At 40.4% G+C, this 27,612-nt stretch overlaps 1 protein-coding gene across 4 annotated transcripts in view; it reads right to left on the bottom strand.

Annotated features, from left to right (window-relative positions):
* The window catches only part of carmil2 (capping protein regulator and myosin 1 linker 2), a 58,998-nt gene that overhangs the window by 11,781 nt on the left and 19,605 nt on the right, over positions 1 to 27,612 (bottom strand). For all 4 annotated transcript variants that reach the window (XM_042412114.1, XM_042412115.1, XM_042412116.1 and 1 more), the window contains 13 exons: position 27,612; positions 26,907 to 27,079; positions 26,339 to 26,407; positions 24,845 to 24,938; positions 24,672 to 24,758; positions 23,572 to 23,700; positions 23,067 to 23,183; positions 20,995 to 21,170; positions 19,581 to 19,668; positions 19,254 to 19,343; positions 19,094 to 19,160; positions 16,316 to 16,848; positions 4,955 to 5,058 (listed from right to left, as the gene is read on the bottom strand). The exon at position 27,612 is cut by the window's right edge and continues 54 nt beyond it. In XM_042412114.1, coding sequence (XP_042268048.1) covers positions 4,955 to 5,058; positions 16,316 to 16,848; positions 19,094 to 19,160; positions 19,254 to 19,343; positions 19,581 to 19,668; positions 20,995 to 21,170; positions 23,067 to 23,183; positions 23,572 to 23,700; positions 24,672 to 24,758; positions 24,845 to 24,938; positions 26,339 to 26,407; positions 26,907 to 27,079; position 27,612 — 1,728 coding nt within the window. The remainder of the gene's footprint in view (positions 1 to 4,954; positions 5,059 to 16,315; positions 16,849 to 19,093; positions 19,161 to 19,253; positions 19,344 to 19,580; positions 19,669 to 20,994; positions 21,171 to 23,066; positions 23,184 to 23,571; positions 23,701 to 24,671; positions 24,759 to 24,844; positions 24,939 to 26,338; positions 26,408 to 26,906; positions 27,080 to 27,611) is intronic.

Genomic DNA, 27,612 nt, shown 5'->3' with positions numbered 1-27,612 from the left:
GGGCTGTTATTGTTCCCATGATTTGTTGTTTTTTCTGGTTGGAGAAATTACTGAGCCAATGTGAACTTTTGTGGGTGGGACTAAACTTGGTATATGTTGCGAATGTAGCAACAAGCATGACTCAGCCTAAGAATAGGACACTAAGCGCTAAAAGGTATTTTATGTTTTTGCAATTCTTGTGCAGGTTTTGAAAAACCTTTAGTTTATCAGTTGGCTCAGGTCAGGATGATTCAAATGTTATACTTGTACACACATTACCTCAAAGGAGAAGTAAGTCAAAATAATAGTAAAATATTAGAAACACAAGTTCTCAAAAATAAACGTCAAACATGTTGTTTGTCCCTGCCCTCTAGAATGACACATAGAAGTGTTTTCTATCAGCAAGACAACATGGTTTTTCAATGCTTTCCAAAATGTCTTCAAACTGTTTCAGCAATAAAATTGTTGTATGTTCTCCATGGTTAAGCTTTGGTTAGGTTTAAGCACAAAAGAACTTGCTGGTCATGGTTATAAAAATATACCAATAGGTTGTGGTTAGGGAATGACCATGTTCATGGTTTAAAGAAACCAACGTTGGGTCACAAGTGGCTCAGAGGGGTGAGGAAACCTAACTCTTCAAAGCCCCAACTCTAATTCCTCAGGCCAACATTTGCAAGGGTTAGGGTTAGGCATTCACTAACCCTAGTGGACGATGAGAATCCTGGGACCACAAGGAGAATACCAGTAGGACTTACTTACATGGCAGTCCTTATGGAACATCTTGAGTCTAGTCAGAGCACTTTATACAAATTGCTCAACAAGATCTTTTCTAGTACACCATAAGGCCGTATACAGACCAAATCAGGCGGTCCTCCCATTCATTTGAATGGGGGTAGTGCGTTTCGGCTGCGGGCTTTTGGGTCACTGTGGCTGAAGGCTGCGGTGGCCAATCACAGCCGGAGATCAGACTGATCAGAGCTGTTAACTCTGCTATGAGGGAGTACAAAGATGTTACTAGAATGAGGGGAGGACATTTCTCTTTGTTTGATAACATTAAAAATAAAGTTATACTTTGCTGTCGGCTTCCTGATTCATTTTAAAAAAGACAAAAGAAAAACAGAGAGAGAGAAAGTTGAGAGCAAGAGTGAGAGAGAGAGAAAGCAGAGGTCGAGTGAGCTAGAGAGTGAATGAAGAGAGGGAGCGCTAGTAGTGAGAAAGCCGGTGAATCAGATTAATAAAATGTTATTTTCTGATTGTTTCACAGCGGTTACGTTCTAGAGCACAAATAAACATGCCCACAACCCCACACACCTCCACTCAATCCTGCGGTGGTGGGCCGAAACACCTGATTTGGTCTGAATTCGGCTTAAGACAAGATCCCCCCGAGAGGAAGACTGCAATGGTGTATGGCATTACATGTGATAGCTGGGGGACATAAACAGCAAAGACCCTGGACAAGACTCTGACAGAAGAAACATACAACATCAGCCAAACACCAGACCAAGGACGCTCAAGAGAGGTCAAAGGTCATCGATCAGGAATCAATGGATAACCAGGAAAAGATCATGGAGGACATTCATATCTGACAAGAGAGACAGGGGCTGCCATCTCCCCCATATACAACAATGGGACCAAAGTTCTGTCTACATCTGTCACGTAATTATGCCTGAACAGCTCTATTTGCTGATGTGAACTGTGAGATTTGGTTGACAGCTCTGAAAAAGCTAGTATGTGGACGTTTGAGTTGAGATTTTGTCGCACACCAAGCTTACTGCACCTAGCCACCACTAACACAGCTTCGGTGTTGACTGAAAATGTCATCAGTCACAGTAAATAGGGCAAAATAACCTGGTAACCAGCTGACAAGAGGCCAGTGTCAGACTCAGAGTGCTTACAAACTGGCCATTCGGTCTCAATATCAGGCTAAAGGCTCAAAACATAGCACCATCTTAAATTATTTTGTGTTCAGTAATCTGAAACAGCAAAGTGAGGTGGGTCCAGAACAGACTTCAGACAGGGAATGTGTATTTATGTGGTGTTACACTGAAGGGGCACAGGGTTTGTCAAACAGTACAAAAACATTCACCATGCAATCTACACATAAAGCTACCGGGCTGAAAACACAAACACGTTTCTTACATTACATTACACTCTTATTTAAGCAGTTATCAGGAGATGTGTGGCCTTTGCTTTCTTGAAAATGCAAAAAAAACATGGAATAGTCATAATTTAATAGCCTGAAAAATTAGACAAAGAGCAACTTTTATCATGGAAAAGTATGGAAGTTTGGTGGAATAATCAGGGACCAAAGTAGTCCAGAGAGAGATTTCTACCCTAGCATTCTCACACCAGTGTATAACTCCTGCTAACACCGTCAGTGTGTGTGTGTGTGTGTGTGTGTGTGTGTGTGTGTGTGTGTGTGTGTGTGTGTGTGAAAGACATTTTTTGTGTGGTAATAGAGTTAATGCATGTGATGTGTATGACAATAAGATCAGCAGTATACTAGAAATTAAATCAAAGAGGAAAACAGTGTGGTTCACCTCCACAACAACATATCACTTTAATTACAAAATGCCTCCACAATATTCCAAATGTAGTTTACTTTAACCATACTCTAGCTGCTGTCCACTGATGTAGAAATAATCCATTTAAAACATGGTATGGAATGTTCAAAAATGCTGTGATTGAACATAATCCAGGGTTTTGCAGACTCCTCCATATCAACATGCTGTTTGGTGAGTGAGTTAGGGAAGGTGTGTGATGTGTAAAGTATCTCCTTTATCTCCTTCCATTTTTTCACTTTCAGTTTTCACAGCTGTCAACTTGACAGCTGAGCTTTGCAGGTTGATTTCAAACTACTTTAATCCAGTTACTGTATGTGTGGACTTCCATGACTTTTTATTTTTATCATTGTGGATGTCATTTGTCAGGGCATTGAGGGCATCTACTTGCAATGCCAGCACAAGTGGGCAATGTCACTAATTTTGCCCGCTACTACCAATGTCTGTACAGCTGATACTATGCACATCACCACTCTGAAGCAGTATTCCATTAACAGGAACTTCATGTCATTTGGAGTAGCCTAAATGCACCTTGGATAACGAAACAGTGTAATTTAGATTGCTAAATACAGGCTGCTTACGGTTATGAATAAAGGTTATATACTGGGAACTAAATGTGCAATATTTTACAACTGTTCAAGAAAATAATCAAAAGTGCTGAAACTGACAACTCACCTATAGTGAAATATTCAAAAGCTACATACATAGGCACTAGTGGCTTTTAATGATGATTGATCATTATTTATTTTCTGCTACAACTACTACCACTACTGTCACAACTGCAGCTGAAAGGTAGTTGCAAGAGACTGCAATTAGATAGACTGTAGATAACAGACTGCAAATATCACAGTTGGTGACATTTTTATTAACTGAAGAAAAACTACCAAATATAGCTGTGTTTTTGGTCCGTGTGTGTGTGTACGCGAGAGCTTTCATTTGTTCTGGCCATTAGAAAGCAGGCAAGTATTGTGATGCACATCACCACTCTAAAGCAGTTTTCCTTTTAATTCATCACCATCTACTGTGTCACACTAGTCCAACTGTTGGCTGTTATGTGCCTATAAGCTGGTTTAGGAACAATAGTAATCATAAGACATGAAGAAGTTAATGCTGGAATCAGCCTTAATATCATTATTCATGTCTAAATACTACACAGCTTTGGGAGAATCTCCACACATGGTTATCACTTAAAACTGACTGACAAGAACAATATCACATCTGACATTGTCAGCATAAATGTTAAATATATCATTTTATCAATGATTTTGAGAATTTATAAAAAACTTTTATCAGACAGAAACCATTCAATTGTTATGTACAACAGAGCTCCATGTATCTAGATAACTCAATTAAGCTTTATTAATTGTATTACACATTACTGCTGCTGACTGTGTGTTTGTCTTTGTGCAAGTCAGAGGATGGTCTTATTAACCAGGTGTGTCTCAGTGGGCTGAGGAAATACGTTACACAAGGTATTTGACTCACAAGTACTGAAAATATGGGCATTGGGACAAAGCCTTTGTTGCGTTGCAGGAAGCTAATGTAAAGTGGGGCACCAGGTGAACTGTGAGAGCTAATCTCTGCTTTGAGAGTGGACACATGATGTTTTTGTAGCGATTTAGAGGAAGGAGGGAGGCTGCATTTGTTATGCAATATTTGGCCTAGATCTTTGATTAAAATCAATACTTTTAGATAAGACTCAGGTACAGCAGTATTGATACTTTTAGGATCAATCCACCTGCCACTAAAGATAAAGAGCTGTAAAGCAGGGTTCTCAGTGGGACACATGTGTTTTGTCAGTGATGGCCTCTACATCTGTCTCCCAGTTCTGCCCATGGAGGATCTCAGAACTGACCCTGTCCAGCAGCAATTGCAGCCCAACAGTGGAGGCTCCATGCTGGCTGCATTAGTTCTGTTCCTCTATTATCATAATTTCTACAGGACAGTGCATTTCTGCAGCAACTGCAATTCATAAATGCAGTAGACCAATGATAACATTTAAAATGATTTGAAAATGAAATAAAATATTCAGCAGCTACAGGGCCTGGTTCTCACTTCAAGTGTCTCTAGAGACAGTTCGGCGGATTGTTTAGATGAAAAGGAACATTTACATCCAAGCTGCCATGATTTTCTAGTCTGAGAATCAGCAACAGGATCAGTTAAGCTTACTGGTTGGCTGCTGCTGTTAACCACCATTTGACACTGGTGAGTAGAGGAAAGGGGATTTATAAGATTGATGGGCACTGTCAGCTTTCAGTCATTGTTTTAATTACACATTGATATCAGTAAGTTGAATGGATTTCAAGTCCTGCTCTTTCATTTCAAGTATACTGCTGCCTTAAATGGATACCTGGCAAGGAGAAAGAAATGTGTGTGTGTGTGTGTGTTTGCTTATGTTTGTGTGTTCAACTCACAGTGCATAGTCAGGGATGATTTTCTTGGTGAAGAACTCTTCTACTCCTTCATCCACTCTGCCCATCCCCTCACTGGCCTCATTCTCTGCCTTTGACACTGGCTCCTGCAACAAAAAACACAATAACTTAACACACACCTTGCATTGTGTATGTCAGTGTCTGCATGTGTGCGTGTGCCTTCTACAGGAAGAAAACATAAAAAATGCAATATGTCTGTCTTTTCTTCACCATTTGTCAGAGAAACCAAATGTGAGTCACAAAATGCTTTACTGTGAACTGTGAGAGATGTTTTTGAATTGGTTCATTAACTTGCATCAGATAATCTGTCTTCAAATGTAAAAGCAAACACATTGGGCAACAGGAAGATGTCGATATGACTAAAGTCCAAAATCATTTTTAACACAGAATCTTGTGTAACTGTACCAAAGAAACAGATATTCATCAAAAACAATTTGATAATTTAGGCTACAATCTATGTAGAAAAGGCAAAAGAAAAATGAGTAACATTAAATGTAGATTACATGGTGGATAGAGAGATATGGGACTGTAAATTCTACAAAGAGCTGGAGGAGAGAGAATGTCACAAAAGTCAGGTGAACTTGAGCTATTTGTCTCTGACCAGAATCAGTCCTGAGGGTATTACTCACCTGTATGCAGATGACACTATTATTTACAGATCAAAATCTCTGTCATCAAATGAATGAAACTCAGTATTCACCTCAGCAGTTTTGATGCTGCACAGATTAACAAGCTACTTTTAATAAAAATAAATCTTACAGTACACTTCTTGCTTCAAAACCATAACTTGCTCAGCTGCACTGCAGCTTGTGAGATTTAGAATTTTAAGACAAAACATCACTTGGCTCTTGCTTGCCCTGTGAGCCAGTTTGATGGCCAGTGGTAGAAGAAGTATTCAGATTCTTTACTTAAGTAAAAGTACCAATACAGCAATGTAAAAATACTCCATTACAAGCAAAAGTCCTGCATGAAAAATCCTACTACAGTAAAAGTACCTAAGTATCATCAGCTTGAGTAGTGGTTTGGTTCCTCTGACTGATTATTATTATTATTATTAATACTGAAGCATCAATGTGTAAGCAGCATGTCACTGTTGTAGCTGCTGGAGGTGGAGCTAGTTTCAACTACTTAGCTAGTTTAGTCCAGTGGTTCCCAACCTAGGGGCCTCTGAGGGGTCATGAGATGACTAATGGGAGAGGAAAGAAGTCCTGATACAAAAATCTGTTTTCAGTGTTTGGACTTTTTCTCTAATCTTTGATTTTTGGTGAAATATTGGATCATTTGAACATTTATTGAAATGAAGTCATGTGAGAGATGTAAAGGGAAAAATCAAAAATCACTATTAACAACTCATAGACATCTGAAATGTGACCCCGACTACACTCTGCTTTTTGTAAGGCTTCAAAAGCCAAAAAGGCTGGAAACCACTGGTTTCATCTTTAACAATGTGTTGTATTTTAAAAGCTTGTTATATTATCCATTGTGTCAAATCATTATCTGAAAAGTAACTAAAGCTGTCAAATAAATGTAGTGGAGTAGAAAGTACAATATTTCCCTCTGAAATGTAGTGGAGTGGAAGTATAAAGTAGTATCAAATGGAAACACTCAAGTAAAGTACAAGTACCTCCAAATTGTACTTAAGTACTATACCGGATTAAATGAACTTAGTTACTTTGATGGCCTCCTGTCTGTTCCAGAGTCTACACTGAGGAGGAGGTGGTCACTGATTCTTTATTCTAATGGCAGTCAGACTTTAGAATGCCATATCCAATGTGATCAGGCTAGAGTAGTGCTCATCATGCCTCACCTTCCTTGCTTTCCATCATTCATTCATCCATGTATGGACCCATCTTCTCTACCTGCTCATTCTTTTCAAAAGAATACTCCATGCTCTTGTTTGCAGTGTGTGTGTACGTGTGTGTGTGAGTCAAAGATGCTATCACTAGCCAATATCATTAATCAAAACTTCTTCTTGTCGCCAATATCATAAAAAACTGTAGAAAAGAACATTTCAAAAATGGCAGGGCGATAACAAGTTGTATCATCGAATTTGAATATTTGTCAGAGCTGCTTGAAATTATACTGTTGTAATGAAAGTAGCCAATATGTTAAATCAACACTGTGTGTCCCACCTTGTCAATATTTATATTATACTAACTTCAGGGGTATTCAATTTAATACAATGTAGTATAATCATATATGAGGAGTATAACTTTTCAGCCCATGATGCAAATGAACACAATGGCTGGTGGCAAGTGGTAGAAAATAGGTAGGTGTGTCCCATGTTATGAACAGTCCTCTGTACTACTCAGGTGTCCCTGAGTGAGTACATCGGGCTGATATTTATATGTGTCCTTGTCTCAAGACTATTGGCTGATAATTGGTGACGTTCTCCTGACTGGACATACAGACTTTTAAGTGATAATCATAAGCCTGCTATGGAAATGGAACCTTAACAAAAACTGTCAACAACAACAAAAGCCTTAACTGCATGAACTATTTTCAGTAAAGTGAGTTCTGCAGTTAATCATTTAACAAGTTTCAGTGTTTCAAATGTTATATTAAATGCCAAATGTTCTGGCTCCATTGGTCTTTTAACAGTCTTTTAGTTGAGTTACAGAATCTTTTAGTTGAGTTTATGTCTTTTTGCTCAGAGTATGCCAAACTAAATTTGGACTGATTCCTTTTCAGTGTACAACTTTTGTTAAATTGTATATTTTATCATGTATAAGTACAGATAGCTCCTGATTATCAAAATCTAATAGTGATAATTATACCAGCTGATTATAATGATTCAATGATGTCAATAACCTGCATGTTCTCATCTAAAGTCATAATTATATCAACATTCTTTCATTATAAATCTGAGAAAGTGAGACATTTGTATCTGTAAATGAGTTCATGTTTGGGGTTCACCCTAAAACATCTTGGTCATGATCCAGCTAACTGTCAATAAACTGCACATTTGCAGATTTGGGCTTAAGGAGGAGGACTCGTTGCTATGACAACAGTTACAGTGGGATTTTTAAGAAACTTTGAAGAACCAAAAAAATCCAGACTCATGTCAAATTGTCAACATTCTAAACTGGATAACTCAGTTATCCACGTACAAAGAACGGGGCCCACGTCAACCCCAGAGTTGGCCCTATCTTTGTCTTCTCTGGTAGGCTGTGTTTTTCCCTTTGTGTCAGGAAGTTGGAGGGTGGAACTGAGAGCTTGTCAGAGATGCAGTAAACCTGAGTAGGCTGGGATCAGGAGCCTTTATCAGACCTGCAATATCCTCTCACTCTCTTCCCCTGGCTACCAACTGATGTTCTTCTTTATTTGTGCTTTGTGTCTCCCACTCACACACTCCACACCACTCTCACAGACATTGCATACATAACTGACCTGCTCACAGACATTATTTCATATATTTAATTTTAATTATTTTCTTTATTTTAATTTTGCATCACTGAGCACACTTCTGAACCAGATTGTGACACCTTATGAAATTGTACAAATCTGTACAAAGATCCATTCTTAAAATGTGGCTAACACCAGATAAACACCAAAACATGTACTAGACAGTTACAGTAGACTGATTTCTAAACCATCAACCCAAACATTTCAGATAATTTTCATCATCAGTGCAACTGTAGATTAAAGACATTCTGTTGAGTTTTAAAAGGGATGTGCACAAGCTGCTGTGGACTAAGCAATAAGTAGCTTCGTTCAGGACAGTTGTCAAGTGTAAGCATTATTCTAACTGGGTCAAGCCCAGTCTGCAGAAACTCACTTATAGCCCACTGGAGTTGCATTTGTTTGGATACAAAGCATTTTGCTGACCCTTTACATGTAGATAATTTTATTTCACACTGTTGCTCTGTCTCTTTCTGTATGTGGCAACACAGTCAAGGCTGGCTTTAACAAATCTATGATGTCACCAATTCAAAAATAAGATGATAAAGGCATTCTTCCTCTTCACAACGCTGAAAAACACTGTTCAAGTTCTTCTCTAAATGTTCCTACTAAGGTGAAAAGGCTACCTTGGCACCAGCCTGTCAGGTCACCAGAATATGAGACACATAGCAGAGACTAGCAGAAAACTAGCAGAGGGATTCAAGTGTAAGGGGAGGACAAAGTCAAGACAGTCATGATTAGTAATGGTGCAGTAGGAGGAAGAGTCAAATACAAGGACAATATCAGGACATTTTAAAGGTTATACATGGTTGTACAACAGGATAACAACCTCTACTTCCAAAGTATGAGTAGCCAAGACAGTAAACCATAATTTAGTGTGCTTCTGAATGATCATGCTACCTTGCAGCAGAGAGCACAAAGCAACAATAATGCTAGGTGAGCAGGAACAACAAAGACTGAGCAGTTCTGTTCAAATATCCAAAGTTTGTAATGACAACTGGATTCAGCGAGGAGAGTGAGTGTATTGTATTGCTGCTGAGCAGAGCAACATGGACACTGTATGTGTGGTAAAAACAGGAGGTTAATAGTGCCTTTTCCACTAACCTCACCATCGCCAAAACGACACATGATTCTCTGGGTCGAGTCCAGCTGAGGACCTTTTTTGCACATCGTTCACCTTGTCTCTCTCCTTCTTTTCTGTCATCACTCTACTGTCATAATCAATAAAAAAGCCTAAAACTACCACAAAAAATATTTGGAAAAACTGTTTGCATTAAAGATGGGAACAACTGTAGCCTCAGAATACTTGAAACACTACAAGACTAAAATTTCACAGATGAAAACTAGACCAAAAGTAACAATACCAAATGATAATAAATGGACAAAAATGAATGTTTATTTTTGTCAAGGGACGAAAAACCAGGTGCCAAAATGAATACTTGAATGCTTCCAAGTCATAACAAATGGGACATTTTCCATTCGTGAATGCGGTATTTGTCTCCAGCTTTCAGCTCTCTCTATCTCTCTATCATCCAATGAAAGTAATGTGTCTCTCTTTCATTCTCTGCCACCTCCTTTACAGCCACCTGTCTCTATGCACTACATGCCAACATGGCACTTTGTAACACAATTGCTGGCTCTCTCTCTCTCTCACACACACACACACATGCACGCACACACACACACACACACACACACACACACACACACACACACACACACACACACACACACACACACGCACACACGCACGCACAGATACACACGCACACACATACACTTGTTACCAAGGGGCAACAGAGCTGTCTCCACACACCAATCTGAACACCCACACAGCCATGTGGAGATGGATAGTTCTACATACAATAAGCAGACAAACAAAGCAACATGTAGTAGGCTGGTCTGGTTCAATTTAATCTGTGTCCATCAACCTTTGAAACCGTGTGAGTGAAGTTTCTACTGTCATGGCTAAACCTGTCAGTTATAAGATCAAAGCCTTTACAGTAACAAATGTTGATGCAGTCATGTTTATGCTTCCGTGGCTCTGCATTAAGCTGCTCACTGCTTGCCCAGCAAGCATGCTGTATTAACAGCAGGGGAGCCAACACAACTCCTCCCGTGGGTGCACAGGCAGCAGAGCCAGGGCAGCAGGACACTGCACACCGCTACAGGCCTGACTGGGCAGACTACAGCGGGTGGAAGTAAAGCTTTGTGTGGTGTATGTACATCTGGTTGTTACCACACCTGTCCAACAGATGCCCTCAGTGAGTTTGCCGCCTTTGTGAACCACCTGACTGCCCTTGTAAGCAGGGGCTTTCCTCCATGGCCGCTGCTCATTTGCTTCCAGTTTCACAGTGTACAGGACAGTGAGCAGGTTCCCTCATGCATTTGCCAGATCCTCCTATGCTGCCTTGTGTTACAGCCATCTGTTACCATGCCTGCACATTTCCTTATTCCTTATGACTATTAGCCTGCCTTTCCATCCTTATGAAAGGCTAACAAAATAATAATTATCTTTGTTAAAATGACTTCACCCCCTTTTTAGCAACTGACTTCAATGTCCTGTCTGAACTAATGTAGTATTGCCTTTTGTAATAAGATATTAAAAATGGGAACATTTCCTATTTATTTTTCAAGGTGACAGGAGGCTGGAGTCTCTCCAAGCACTCATGGTTAGAGTGGCAGATCTCCATTCCATCACAGTGATAATGGACACAGTCCTTGCATTTACACTATTCAGTTTATTAAGCATGAGAGGAAACCCAGTAGAACATGGGTAGAGAAGAAAACTCAGGATGGACTGGGAATAGATGCCCATCTTTCTGTCAAGCTTTGGAATCCTCCACATGCCAAAACGGTGTGCATGTGGCTCTAAAAAGAGTTTGGATTAAACTGTGTTTGTCTGCTCTGACAAAGGCAGCAATCGCTAGCATGCCAAGCTAACTGGCTTACTATCTACAGTAACGCAGCATTATCCAAAGGCGAGGGTCATGCCATTTGTTAACTATATTATATGGTTATGGGATAAAGGTAGAGTCAGTGATTCTGGAGAAAGATTGTTCAATACACATTCAGCAGGTATCACAGTCTGCTACCTGTCCATTCTGTGTGTGCGCTGAAAAAAAATCTGGCGTTCATACATAACCTTGGCTCTGTAAATGGGAAACAAAGTGGCTTGGAGCGAGCCACACAACATTATTCCAGCCAATCAGCAGAGGGCATTCGTGCTCGTGCACAGGACAGTGGGGAGTCATGTGAAGACATGACCGTCTCCCGTCTCCAGCACCCCTTGAATGGAGGGGCAGGGCTGGTGAACTGGAGAGAGAGGCCGTGGCCCATTCACACAGTGAAGTGTTTTCTCACGGACGAACGGATCTGCTTCCATTTTATTAAATGTATCAGTCCACACTGAATCCCAGACAGTCTCACAGAGATCCCCTGTGTTTTTTAAGCACCGAGTCTGTTTCTGTCACGTTTAGTGAAGCGTAATCTGAGCAGGCAGCTGTTGGAATCACACAAATATCCCGATGTACATGTGTTTTCAACTTATTTACAGTTTCAATGAATCAAAAAATATAAACACTGTCGATTTCGAGCCAACATGCAAACTATTTTAGTTCAGTAAATTTCTGCTGTCAGTCAGCCTGTGGAAGGCAGTTTGTCCGGCTGCTGTCCTTTCAGCTCACCAGGAGCTGCAGCTGACAGATGACTGCTTCTGTGGACAGAGAAGCTAAACGCAGGTCGAGTGAGAAGTGGGGAGGCTGCAGAGAGACAGAGAGTGTGGATGGACTGTTGTGCTCACATGAGACAAAATGGTTTTTCCGCATGTGATAAAGTGTGAGAGAAACAGAAGTGACTCTACAGCTGACGCATCGCTCTGGATTCTGCCATATTTCTCTTTCGGTTGTTGCCTTGGCAATATGCGTCCATGAATTTGGGGGCGGAGCTTCTGGAGGGGCACGAAGGGAGGGGTGTATTTGTTTGGGTGTTTAGTTCAAATATCAACAATCTTTGTCCAGAATGACTGACTCTACCTTTAAGTTAGAAAATGACCTGTTCAGGACTGGAACATTTACCAAGATGCAAACATTACTATATCAGAGTTTAGAGTAACAACAGCTTTTTATTTGGTTTGGTGAAGTTCCACCAACTCAACCAAACTTGCATTAGACTGAGTGACGTTTACCAAACTCATCTGTTATTCCTCAACATCACATCCCTTTCTCTTGTAAAAGTGAAGCATACTGTTTAACAATACAAACATTAAAGGACCAGTGTGTAGGATTCAGTGGCATCTAGCAGTGAGGTTGTAGATCGCAACCAACTGGATACTTTTCCCCTCCCCCTCCCCTTCCAAGTGTGTAGGAGAACCTACGGTGGCTGCAAATCTTGCAAAAAATGTGCAAGGCCCTCTCTAGAGCCAGTGTTTGGTTTGTCCGTTCTGGGCTACTGTTGAAACATGGCGGTGCAACATGGTGGGCTCAGTGGAAGAGGATCCGCCCCCTATGTAGATATAAAGGGCTCATTCTAAGGTAACGAGAACACAATAATTCTTATTTTTATTATACACTAATGAAAACATATTTATGAATATCACATTCCATTTCGGCCAAGTCCGTTCCACTAGATGCCACTAAATTCTACACAATGCACCTTTAAAGCATAAATCTAACCACTGTGTTGCTTTTCCAAGCATGTTTTTAAAAGTACATCTCAAACCATCAAGAATGAATAACAATTTAATTAGATATGTATAATTAATATTGTACTAATACTAAGGCTTACTAGGTCTACCCTCCTTTTCCTGCTGGTGAGGATGCAGACTTTTTGCTGGGGAAAAGTAGCTTTAGCCTCAGTCTTTTAGCATTATATCATGCATGTGGCCATTTTGTGCATATTAAAGACCATTTTATGGGCTATTTGTTATTTTAAAACAAATGAGCTGGAAACATGAAAAAGTCACCTGCCGACAGAGTTTTCAATTAACTCACAGGCTGTGTCCTAAATCACTCCCTATTTACTATATAGTGCACTATATTTACACTCCGCCATTTTATTTGAGTGTCCGAATGCTGAGTGTGTAAATATATCCTCTATAAAGTGCCCTCAAAGTTCCACAATGGAATGAAAAAAGTAGTGCCCGTGGCATGCACATTACCATCTGCTAACAATCCCACAATACAATGCTCCACATTTAAAGATGTGAAAACTACCGTCATGCGACTCTACAGCTGATGGTGATGACACAAAATGACAATGATGAGTTAGTGTCTAAAAAATCCTGATTTGCTGCTCATTACTATTTAGTGTCTATTATATAGGGAACGGTGAATGAATGAATAAGGGAGTGATTTCGGACACAGCCACAAAGCTTTAGCATTAGAATTAGCTTTGCTAGCTAGCTACAGCTGATAAATCTGCCAGCAACAGCCGTCATTTCAGACAAAATAAATTCACAGTTGTTGGCTAGAAATGAGAAGCCTGCTTTTGTTTACTTCTGTGTGAAATAGAAAAAGTTATGTTTTAAAAATTACAAAAAATTTTGAGTGGTAAATCTGCCATAAACTGCATACGTGCAACAGTAAACTAAGGGGGGTGGGGCTTAGCAAATGATCAGTTGTTACTGTGTATATTCAGCATAAAAGCACTGCACCACCATGTGAATTAGTATTATTTGTACAGTCCAGCCTGTAAGAATTCTCCTTCAAGACAATAAGGCATACATTTTTGGAAAACATGCTCTGAACATTGTCAGATATAGTAGAGAGCCACTTGCAAATATTTGAGGGGGATCTAGATTGTTTGGTTTACGTGGATTATTTTAGCCTCTGTAAATGCAGGTCATGTTCATGATTGGCTGCTATATACAGTCCAACAAAACAGTAATGACTCAACAAAGCCCCTGTTTTGTTAAGTACAAAAAAGTCAGACCTCACTGCAATACTTAAACAGGCCTTGTTTGTGTCATTGTGGAACAATGTTCTTCAAGGGACCATAAATGTTTTATGTAGAACCATTTGAGCATGATGCTATAGAGAACCTTTGTAAAAAGGTTGCTTTTAGCGGCAGAGAGGATTCTGGTTTGGTACAAGCCTCAAGAAAAATCTTCTGCTACACAGATCCCTTTTGGCTAACACCATCAGCTTGCTATGCTGAGTTGCCTTTTTTCATTTTTCGTTCCTTAAATCATTACAGTTTTATGGCAATAGTATAGCAAAACCACTGCCTCACGCTAAAAACGTTTGGAGCCCCTTCAGATCTAGGGAAAATATAAGGGACAAAATAAAACTATTTTTTGCATTCCCCTTGTTTGATAAGGCACAAGTGGCCATTAATCAGCTGTCTGTGGATTCACTTCCTCCTCTGGTTCTTACTGCAAACAGCAGCTTGTGGAAGTGATGGATATGGCTATTCAGTTTACAAGTTGTCATTTTGACAGGAAGTGTAAAACTAGTAATCATGCTAACTCTCTCACAGAATAATATAAGGCTCAACCTCGCAATTAGAATTAGTGAAGCAAAAATTAATGAAGCAAAAATTCAAGCCAGCAGGTTGATCAACTATTTTGATAATGGATTAATCATTTGGAGTCATTTTTAAGGAGAAAATGTCCAAATGTTCTGGATTCAGCTTCTCAAATGTGAATATTTTCTGGTTTCTTTACTCCTCTATGACAGTAAACTGAATATCTTTCGGTTGTTGGACGAAACAAGACATCTGACAGCAATCAACATTTTTCACCGTTTTATGGACCAAATAACTAATTGAATGATCAAGAAAATAAACGGCAGATTAATCAATAATATAATAATGGTTAGTTGCAGCCCCGAACACAGTAATGGCTAGTAAGTGTGACAACGTGTTGTTGGGCCATAAATAGCTAAGTACAGGGACCCACACCTACTCATCACTCACTGACAGTGATGACTGATCAGAACCCAGACTGAACATCATCTACTGCAAAAATGTTTCTTACTGAACCAAAAAACTAGGTTGATTGTGATGAAAAACATCAAGCAGTTGCTGACATTAATACTAAAAGAGCAAATGAGAAAACACAAGGTCACCACAGATGAAGAGAAATCCTCTTTTCCATTTACACTGTGACAGCACAGAGAAAGAGACCCCCATTTATGTGAAAACATGAATAATTGAGTTAGTGAAAGCATTCCCAGGAGAGAGAGAGATAGACAGAGAGAGAAAGAGATCAGCACTGGGAACAACCCAGGGAACACCACTCCCAAAATGCATGTGCCTGTTCTCACTCACTCGCACGTGCACATGCACGCAAACGCACACGCACACGCACACGCACGCATACACACACACACACTCAGCACAACTACATTGGATCTAGAGAATGCAAAGAGAAAGATGGCTACCATTATTACTACAGCATCATAGAAATCATGAGCAAGAGCCACTGAGAGTGAGAGAGGATGGAGAGAAGATAGATAGATAGATAGATAGATAGAGAGATGACTGTAATGTGGATATTTTGCTGCATTAACCTAAAGATTCCAACCATCCAACCATATATGCAGTAGACCTCCATCCTTTCATTCCTCCTCTCTCCACTATTTTTTTCTATCATGTTGTTTTCATTTTCTACATTTCCATCGTTTTCTCCTCGGGGATTTCTCTGTAGTCGTGCAATTACCTTCCTACCTCATCTAACCTTCCCTCCATCATTCATCCATCTCTTTTTTTCCTCATATCTCTCATCTTTCCATCCCTCGCTCTTGCTTTCTACCTTTCACTGGGGCTGTATTTTACTGTGCATATATGCTTGTATAAAGCACATTTTGTATGCGCATGTATTGTGTGTGAGTGCAAATCCTGATTAGCATGATTATAAATGTATATATGTTTATGTGTGTATGGATACAAATGCTCTGTAATTTCTGCATGCTCAATCAAATTGTGAATGTGTTTTCTTACCTGGGGCCTGGAGGAGGGGGGCAGTGTATGTGTGCGTCGTGGCCGTGGTCGGGAGGCGGTGTAGTGCCTTAGAGTCTGTCCCTGGGTGGGTAGAGGCTCCATGGGAGAAGCGGGGTATCCAGAGCCAGGGAGGGGGCCTGGGCTGAGGCCGCAGCCGGGGAAGGGAGCCTCTCGTCTGGGTAAGCCTCCGCGGCTGGCAGCCTCCTCTGGAGCTCGAGCGGAGATGGAGTAAAGGAGGGGGAGACTGGGAGGAGGAATGAACGATGCTCCTCTCGCTCCTGATATTGCTGCTGCAGCATCCACCGCTGCCACCTCCCCCTCCCTCCGCCGCCACCCCCTCCGTCCCGGGGGGGAGGGGGACGGAGAGGTGGAAGGGGAAGGGGAGGGGCTTGAGGCCATGACTGACAGGGGGGTTGCTGTCGGCAACCAGGGAAAGCCACTCCTTCCTCCTCCTTCGTCTCCAGTGCCTCCTCCCCTCTCTCTCTCTGCTCCTCTGTCCCTGGTCTGCTGCTCCAAGTCTGCATCCAAGAGACCTGAGAGTGAAGCAGAATGACTGATGAGAAGAGAGGCACAAAGAGAGATGATGAAAGAGAGAAGGATGGAGGGAGGATGGGAGGGAAAGATGGGGAATCCAGCCCACGCAGTAAGCATGCTTTTCACTGGGATGTATGTATATCTAGGGCAAGCAGAGCTGTATAGGGAAGACATGGGGAGAATGGAGAGAGAAGAAAATGGGTAAGAGGGAGAAGGAGGGGGTGTCAAGAGACCAGGATAGAGGGGGAGGAGAGAATAGGCAAGGAAAATATAGGGGGGTGGGGGGGGGGCAGAGAAGAGCATACAAGAGAGAAATAATCAGTTAAGCATAGACATGCAGAGAGGAAACAGAGAAGGAGCAGAGCAGCAGATGGATGCTGCAGTCACACTGTACTGCACACAGAAACGCAGCTATCAGCCTGTCACACACAGCTAACACTGTTATACACACAAGGAAAGGTAGAATACAGTAGGGTTAATCCCATATTTTTATAACACGGTTTCAGTTTCAGGGTCCCTACATATTTCAGAGGCCCTTGAAATGCGAACTGATGAAAACATTTTTGGAAATAAAATGATCAAATTTAGATTCTTTGTAAAGATACTTCATACAAGATCGACCTAATTCTTTTTTATGACCTCTGTCTGTCAAACACAGGTATACAGAAACAACATTATGCTATACAACGTATCATTTTGTTTGACTATTGCTTCTTTTAAACCTATCATCCTATATAACAAAAGGAGCAGGGCTGGGAGCTGGGGTGCCCCAAATTCCCTCCCTCCTTCCTCTTCATCCCCTCCTCCATCTTCTCCCCATCTCCTCTCTCCCATGGTGAAAGTCACTGGTGTGAAAGTAAACAGGCCATGCTCCAATTAGCCAAACAGCACTGTGTGTCTGCCACGGAATGGTTCAGCGTGGCACAGCACACATGTAGAATATAACAGGATAAGATGAAATAACATGATAGGAGGTTAAGCTCTATACCTCAGCTCTGAGGACAAACAGGATCGCTGAGGTAGCAAACCGGAATTAAGTACGTTATTTCATATTCATATTCCATAAGAAGTCTATTTTTTTTAATGATGCAATAACCAATGTAGTCTCTCACACTATTACATTCTTCTTAATTCTAGAGTCTATTTCATTATTTATCAAACAGTATGCAAACTGGTTTTCTCTTAGTGCCACTCTCTGAACATGTTAACAGTTGTAGCTGGTCTACTGTCAGTAAGTTGTGTTACATACAACACTTTGATATGGAGAACAGCAAGTGTCTTCTAGAACAAAAAAATAATGAATACATCTGTGCACAACACCTAATTTATGCTCTCCTGTTACTAATGAATACGCTCAAATTACTCAAATCTGTACTTAAGTACAATTTTAAGGTACTTGTACTTTACTTGAGTATTTCAATTTGATGCTACTTTGTACGTCAACTCCTCAACATTTCAGAGGGAAATATTGTACTTTCTACTCCACTACTTTTATTTGACAGCTTTAGTTACTTTTAAGATGAAGATTTATCATAAATTAACATAATGATGAGCTTATAAATTACACTGCATTATTAAAGATTAAACCAGTGGTTCCTGAACGTTTTGGCTTGTGGCCCCTCACAAAACATCGGTGTGTATTTGTGTCTCTTTGTCATGTTTCAGATGTCTTTGAGTTGTTGTTGAGACATTTCCCTTCACATGGTTTTACTTAAGTCACTGTTTGAGGATTAAAGAGCTAAAATTCTCCAATATTTCACAAAAACACAAAGTTTAAAGAAAAGTTCTGAAAAATGAAGCAGATTTATGTAGCAGAACAGTTTTTTCTTCTTTCCTACCCAATCTATCATCTCAAGACCCCCCAGATTTATCTTGTGAACCTTGTTAAGCAGTTCAAACTAGCTCCACCTCGAGCAGCTACAACAATAAAATGCAGCTTATGCATTGACTCATCGGTATTAACAATGTACTTTGTTAAATGTATTACAGAATTTAATTTCTTCATATTAACCTAATCAGATGAACACATTCATTACATTTGTCCTTGTCTCCTCCACACTTTTCTCATCTTTTTCCTTCCACGACACCTGCTAGGCTCTGTACTTTTGTATTGTGGGATGTACAGAACCAGAAAATGCATGCAAATGATACATAACTGAACTGAATTGAATTGAATTGAACTGAGAGAGGCAGAGACACAAACAGAGATGATTGGGTGATATAATAATTGTGGTTGTATCTTACTCTTAATTGAAGGGGCAGGCCTCAGGCTCTTGGAGTGGAAACTATTTCTCCAGAATGCTGGACTGTACTGGTGATGGAGAGAGTAAAAGTAACAACAAATTGAATGCATTGCAGTGAATAACAGAATGAATGGAGCGATAGATGGATGTGTGTCCCATACGTCGTCAGTGGGGAAGTCGCCATCGACCAGGCGGAGTTCTGGGATGCTGTTTCTTTGAGTGTTGCTTGAATTCTCTTTGATAATGCAATCCTGGACAGTAAAGAAAGAAAACACTACCGGTAATGAGTGCAAACATATTCACAAAAAAAATAGGTGATCATGTTTTCATGTTAATCTGTGGAAGAACTGTAGTGAAGAAATGAAAACATGTAGAACATTAAGTAAAGTTCAAGCAAATCTTTAAAAATAACACATTGAACAGATATAGAATGAATGAACAAAGAGGTGGAAGAATATGATTTGGTACAATGTATCTTTTTGACATACCATTTTGTCCTGTGCCATTTCCAGATCTTGTTGTAGCTGTTCACAGATGCTTTCAGCCAGAGAGACACTTAATGTCTGTCTTAGTTCACTGGATGGATGAAACAAGAGAGGACATAACATTAGAAACCAATCAGGCAGTTACAGTAATACAGATTGATGTTAACAGTTTATAATATTTGATCATTAAAATCTATATGATGTGGGCAGGTTGCTGACCCAGCAATTCAAACTTTAATGCACAGTTATCATATATTCAGGTTCATATTTGGGATTTGGGGTTAACTGATCCAGGCTGTTGAAGGATGGCATCAAAACTAATGGTATCTGATATTTTGTCAATACCTTTACATTAAAAAATGTGTGTATTCAGGGTTTTGCCAACACTTTTATTCTTGTGATGTTGAATTAGCACTGAAACCATGGGACACTACAAAAAGTGTGGATCTGTACAGTCATCACTACTGTATTGGAAGTACCAGTACAGGTTTGGGTCCAGGATATAGATACTGTGTTCAAAGATGGTGCCCCACTCACTCCTATGAAAGTTGCTCAGTGGTTGCATACGCCAGAACAGTCTCTATAGGCTTTCTCAAGCCTCTGCATTTTAGGGCCCGTAGAGCATTTGCACTAGAGTCCTCCAGCTTCCTTCTAGTAGCCATGTTGAGTGACTTCCTGTTGGCCTCCCTCACACAGAAATGAGTTGAAACAATTTACTCATACGACCCTTCTACACTTTCCAAATGTTATTGGACTGTATGGATCACATTTTTCAGTTTTGAAAATGTATTTACCATTTTATGGCTGCTCCTTATCTAATTATTGAGTATAGGAGGAAAAAAAAGCTTTTTGGGCCAGTGTGTGTCTTGTGATGCTGCTGGAAGTTGCAATACCCCGTCTGGCTACTGCACCAAAATCTCCTCACAGCCTAGCACCATTCCTGGGACTTTGTTTAGCCTAGCTTTGTACAAAGACTGGAGGCAGAGGGAAACTGCTAGCCTAGCTTCATGAAGGGGAAACAAATATGTCTTTTATGAGCTCCTAAGCTGCCATTTTTGTTGTATATCGTTAGCTGGTTAGCAAGTTAATGACATATCATTGAGTCACTTGTGCTTTGTCAAAATTATGAATGACTATGATGACAGGACTTTATGTAGTAACTGTGTCCACCAGCAGCCAGTTGCACCAGCTGTTCATAAATTCAAACTTAGCCCAGTTATAATGTAAATATTAGTATCACTAAATTCAAACGGGTTGCACCACAAACTAGTTGTAACATAGAGATTAGTAATGACTAAATATTGGCACCCAGTAAATGCAGGTGGTGCTAATTATGTAGTTAACCAACAGTTAACCAACTGACAAAATGTCAGCTTGCTAAGACTGAAATGACACTGTCTTACATAAATGTTATTACCGCAGTCTGTTGCTGATGATCTGCCCCGTCTTCTCCACTAGAGTGCTTCTTAGGAATGTGTGTGCCTGCCTGCTTCTCTTGGACACACACTCTGACACACACTCGCACACACTTGACCGGCGGACCACTCGTGGACACACTCCCTCTGCACACCTCATCAGGCCTTGAGCCAGTTCCTGGAACACAGAAACTGGGATCTAAGTGTGGCCAAGACCGAGCATCATTAGTCTGAGTGGAGACTGAGAGAAATATCCACTAAGGTGAAATTGGAACAGGAAATCACCAGTGCGGTTGTGCATTTATATAGCGTCTTTCTAGTCTTCTCAAAGCGCTTTACACTACATGCCAACATTCACCCATTCACACACACATTCATACACTGAATGTATTCAGTGCCAACCTGCTCAGTGTATGAGCAGGTTGGCTTCTAATGCTCATTCACACACACTTACACACCGATGGCAGAGCCTTTGGGAGCAATTTGGGGTTCAGTATCTTACCCAAAGACACTTCAGCTTGGACATCATATTGTAGCAAATGCAGGGGCAGCTAGGAATTGAACCCATATGGAGTTTTGGGGGCGTTTCTATATGAGCCTATTTGTGCATGAGCAGATCAATGTAGGAAAAGTGAGCGTTATCAATGCCCATTATGTACAGCTGTGCGTATTTTAAAGTATTTTCTTCTTTAAAAGCATATTAACTAATTGTTACGATTTAAAGGGAAGACAGCAGTGTGTACAAAGTGACATCCACACTATTTGCATAAAATGGCTCAACCAAAAGGATGCTGAACAGAAGATGGTTTTCTGGAAAAAACAAATCACTAAATGTCACCACTATGTACACTTATAAAAGGTTTGTGTCCTTCCTGTCAATCCTTATCTTAGCATCTTGGTTTACTGTTTCATTACCTGTGTGTTAACTACTGTTATCTTCAATGCAAAAATATCAGGGGGGCTGGGAAGATGTGGGATAAATAAACTTTAACTGTGCATAGAAAACCATCCAAAGACAAGTGCCACAGCCATCGCCTTATCCCTGTACTGTAATGCAACACATTGGGCCCTATTTTTCTGAAATAGGGTGCAGGGGCAGATCGAAGTCTTAATCCCTGGCACATGTGGGTGTGACGACTGACCATTAACATTGGCACTACCCAGGTACAGCCAGGCCTAACCCTAACCCTGCAGTTCTACTTCTTCTCTGCATATTTGAACATCCTTATTTATGCTTTTAAGTATATACAATATCCTTAAATAAACAGATAACAAATTGGGTTTGGAAAGTTGCTGGTTAGTGTTTGAAAAGTGTGCAAGTTTTATCACTGTTTCATAAAAATATTTAAATGATGAATGGAGATATCCAAGCTGTGCCAGTTGTGCATAAAGTGAACAGGACTGCACAGGACCTCCAGTTGTCAGAGGCTATTTTACACACTGATATATGGATACACGTCCATGCGCAGAACTGACTGGTTCAAATAGTTTGAGACTTGGCTGCAAGAAGCAAAACTGAAAGCTCACTTGTGACCTGACAGAAAAATAATAATTCTCTAAACTCAGTTTGAACTTTTATTTCCTGAAGACAGCTGCGTTACTTCAAATTATATTGTTAAATTTGGAATCTGTGAATAACAGATTTCCAGCCTGATGTTTATAAAATACAGAACATTAATGACCTTAGATCTTGACTGATCCTGTCACCGTGTCAGAAGATTCAAATTATTAATGAAGTTACCTCTGCTGTGCTGCCATGCATAAAATGATGTACAGTCCCTCTCTCAAATCAGAGACTGTAGATGAAACACATGTATCATTTGCTCCCTTGATGCCAGAAAATTACCAAATAGGCACAGATGCACAAAAACTAGACTTGCGCCTGAGGAAAACTGCATACAGACTGCATGTGCTGGCCTTGTGCCTGCAGGAAAATAAGGCTCAACTAAATGTTGACATTGATACTGCTTGCTCAAGTGTAGACTATCATTCAAATAGATGATTACGTCCTTTTTTGTAACAGTATGTTACCCTGTGCTTTGGCTTGTCTGTCTGTCTGTATGTATGTGTGTACCTGTATGCTTCTAGTGAACTCATCAGTCAGTGCAGCAGCAGCGTCAGTCAAGATGCAGTTCACCATGTCTCCATCAGAGGCCCACTTCTGGCCCGCCTCGTACAGAGAGGGAAGCAGCTGCATAGAGAAAGCATAAAGCAACATTTACATACATCATTTACAAATTGCAAATCAATTCCACCAGAATCTGTAGACATTGGCTGTGATCATTCTGGCCGAAAATGACACGATTTGTTGTGTCTTTTCTGATATTTTTGTGATATAATAGTAATTTAGTAATTATTTTGGGTTGAAGTAAAGATTGTAGTTAACACTTTCAGTGCAGGGGGTTACATTTTGCTAAATAATAGTAGTCAGTCACTGAAAAGTTGATCATTCTTGAGGGAGTTACATTGTGCACTTAAATTTATGAAGTCATTTTGAGCTCTTATGTATTCTTAGAATGTAAAATAAAAACACAACATAAACTGTTTCTGTCTTTCAAACCAAGGTGAGCAGCTTGTACTTTAAGAGACTCCATGGCGTTGTGCAGCACTTCATGTGCTGCCAGGATGTCAGCGTGGATTTCCTGAATGTTGCAGTGGGTCACACGTTTCAGACTGTCCTCCAGCTGCCGGCACAGACTCTGGACCTTCTGAGGTGGAGGACAACAGAGACACTCAGACAGAGGTGAAGATACAGACCCATCTGTCATTAGACTTTAATATTCACCACATCATATTACATGATTTGGTAACTTAATTATTGTAAAATGAATTAGTAGTACTCTGTGTTTGGTTTGATTCTCCACACTTCTGCATAAAAAACAAGTACAATTATTTTTCTTAAAGCTGCAAATAGATTTTTTGGGGGCAAGCTGCAAACACACCACTGACATACTATCACTTTATAATGTTGTTGTGGCTAACGTGTTAGCAAAGAGTTGCATCTTTACACATCCAGCAGACACAGAACAACATTAGCATCCATTTACAGGTGCGTTTGTGTTCACCTGATGAATGTAGGTCCAATATTCACTCTCCTTGTAGCTCTGGTTTGTACGAAGCCCTGAAAGGTTATGGTGGGAATTTTTTTTCTGAACTACTTTTGCTTTCCCTCCCTTTCCCTTTTGTGTTTGTCTCCACCACTCCTGAGAAAAATATCTGTCTCTTTAGCTGCTAAATGATCCACTATGTCCACTAGCTAGTCACTAACTGTGTCTGTCTGCTGTTTGGTGCTGAGCAGGTGCTACTTAGGTTCTCCTTTGTTTGTGTGAAGCTTCAGCTAATTGATTCCCACTAGGTGCTTGTGTGCAATCTTCCCTGCATGGTATCCGTAATGTTCCTTTATATTCCATGCTCATAGAATGTACAGTGTTCACACAGCAGGAAAACCACACTGCAAATTGTATTATCGACTTCATTTGCAAAAAATATGATCAAACTAACAGATCTTTAACAAAATTATTATGAGGTAGAGTTTTTTAGTGCCATATAGTGTACATACTATTCCTGTTTTCAGGGTCTTTTTTTACCCTAACAAAAACAGACTCAGAAGCAAAGTTTGGTATGACAACTGACATGGTAACAAATACAGTATTTTACATTTCTATCATAAATTTCTTACCTTTTCAGACTGTTGAGTTTTCAACAATTGCTGCAGTTCCACTCTGTCACACTGTCTCTGGTTGTTTCTGTCTAAGCACTGCTGAATCTGATAAGGCACACATGCATGGCACACTGAATATTCCCTCAAATCATTTTGTTGCACACGGTACACAGACTCATACACACACTGACCTTGTGCAGTGCCTCTTTGGTTCTGTCAGGGTTACTGCGGTAACTCTGTGTGATATCAGCCAGGGGGAGAGACACCTGCTGCAGAGTGAAGTTCCTGCACAACATAGAGCCCCGACATCAAAACCCACATCTATCTAAATAATCCATCAAAACTGTCCATTATTTTCAGTCTGGAAAAGAGTCTCACGTTAGCAGCTAGCAGATCACTCGAAAACTCTTAAGTTCCCTTAAGTTGCAGACGGCCCAGTATTTGTATTTGTATCTATATTTGTTGAGGCAGCAAAATTATTTGTATTTGTATTGGAATAAAAGTGTAAATAGGCATAAAAGTCCTGTTTATGTTTTTATTACACTTTTAATTTTAGGATATTAAAGTGTTAAAATAAATGTTCATGAATAAACTATTTTATGAAGGAAATCCCCAAACCAGGACTCCACCTCCCAGATCATAGACGACTGTGGTGACTACTGAGCTAACCCCCAACTCTGGGAGTGATGTCCACATTAGGAAATGTGCATAATGCAGCAGGTGGATGTGACTCCCCTCATTGAGAGCTGCTAATAGACATAACAATGGAGCAGAGGAGAGAGAGACTGAGATAGCGATGTAACCAACCTGCACGCTGGTATTTGACATGTTTTTATTTTCCTTAAACAAAACAAAACAAATAATTTTTAAAAATATTTGTACGAAATAAATATTAGTAAAAACCCACTATTTGTGCTTTTTCGAAAAACGTATTTGGATTCGGAACCACCCCTAGTTTCTACATCAGAATAAATCTAGTTCAGACTACAAGACTTTGACACAGGTTACATTTTTGTACAAGACTGTTACTGATCCCAGACAAGGTGTATTAAGATGTACTGAGATATCTGCGACTGGAGTGAATGAATGCGATATTCACCAAAACACTGTCTGACTCCCTCTTTCCCTTCCTTTGTTTTCTTGTTTTGTCTTGGATACTGCTCACCTCTGGCCCCAAACTAGTCTGCTTATTTTGACTAGGATAAAATGAGTGTCTGGAAGCAACAAAGTAAAGAATTTGGGGCGTCCTGGAAAACGGATAAATAACCATTAGTACTTCTAATGATATAATATATCCCTAAAATCTAATTAAAATCACGCCATCAGTAATTTTACATGTGTGCGCCACCCTGGCTGACTTTGTCAATAATGTGTGTAACATGATTGATCTGGACATGTGCAGGGTGTTTTCTATGTATTGTGGTTCATTGCTGCTTTCAACCTGCATAGTTTTGTGCACTTCTGTAATTAAATATGACAGTTACCTTGCCTCCAAAACCCTGATATGACCATGGAATGAGCTCTCTCTCTCTCTCTCTCTCTCTATATATATATATATGTGTGTGTGTGTGTGTGTGTGTGTGTGTGTGTGTATATATCTTCATATCAGTTATAAGTTGTTGTTTGTGTTTGCATGTAGGTTATGTTTTTATATGCGTGTGTCTGTGTGTGTGTGTATGTATGACCTTTCCAAAGCATCAGCCACATCCTGAAAACCCCTGGCAGTTACACTGTTCCTGTCCCATATCAGAGTCCTTAAAGAGAGAGAAAAAGCAAATGAGAGAGTAAGAAGAGAAGGGGTTCAGTTCATGGTAGTACAGTTAACCCTGGTACAACTCCATATAAGTCAGGCTGATGATAGCCCTCAATGGCCATCGTAGTGTACTCTAGGGGTGTAGTATTTGATTGACAGCACCATGCAACATCACAGAACAAAATGACCTCACCAAACAGTCAACACTCCTGCAGCCAATCGAATACGTATTTCATATAATGAAATGGTGACATCTAGTGGCAAACAGTAGACCACAGCTAAAAATGTAATGCTGTGTTGACACAAAGTGGAACAGTTTAAATGAATGTTAAGTTTCAGATGATACTTCCAATGTCTATTAGGGTGAGGCATTATTCTGTAATTCACTAAATATTCTAAAATCAGACAGGAAATTGCTTACTTTGTTCCAGATTACACCTGGGCTTGTGTGTGTGTATGTGTGTGTGTGTGTGTGTGTGTGTGTGTGTGTGTGTATATACTTCAGTCTGGTGTTGCTCATCAGGGCCTTGGACAACATTTTGGCTCCAGTGTCTCCAATGTTGTTTCCACTGATGTCCACTTCAGCCAGAGCAGCGTGACCGCCCAGAGCGCTGAGCAGGATGTGCATCCCTGTCTTCAGCTTGGAATCACACACTGACAGGGACTGCAGGGGCTGCACACACACACACACACACACACACACACACACACACACACACACACACACGATTGAAAAATGAAATATTGTAATATGACAAAAAGATTTCTTTATTGTCATTTCTCATTTGTCCTCTGCATTTGACCCTTATTCACACTAGGTGCAGTGGGCCGCAGTGCAGCAGCTGCGCACTGTGCAGGGACCAGCTCCAGCTCTTTCTGCCAGTGCTGGTAAGGGGCACCAACAGGAGTATTAACCCTTAACATACATGTCTTTGATGGTGGGAGGAAATCAGAGCACCTGGCCGAAACCCATGCAAACACAGGGAGAACATGCAAACTCCACACAGAGAGGACGTGGGATGGCCGGGCTAGGAAGCCAGGACCTTCTTGCTGTGGGGCAACAGTGCTAAACACTGAACCACTGTTCTGCCAAAAAGTGCATGAAATTGCACTTATGGTACCTAATGTATATGCATGATTCACTGAAATAGTGGGGGTAATATGAATGACTGAGAGTGAAAAAAAATGAAAGGAAGATCACTCACA

This window comes from Thunnus maccoyii, chromosome 5, assembly GCF_910596095.1.
Source record: "Thunnus maccoyii chromosome 5, fThuMac1.1, whole genome shotgun sequence".
Classification (NCBI taxonomy): domain Eukaryota; kingdom Metazoa; phylum Chordata; class Actinopteri; order Scombriformes; family Scombridae; genus Thunnus; species Thunnus maccoyii.
This window is presented reverse-complemented; position numbering and strand designations above follow the sequence as displayed.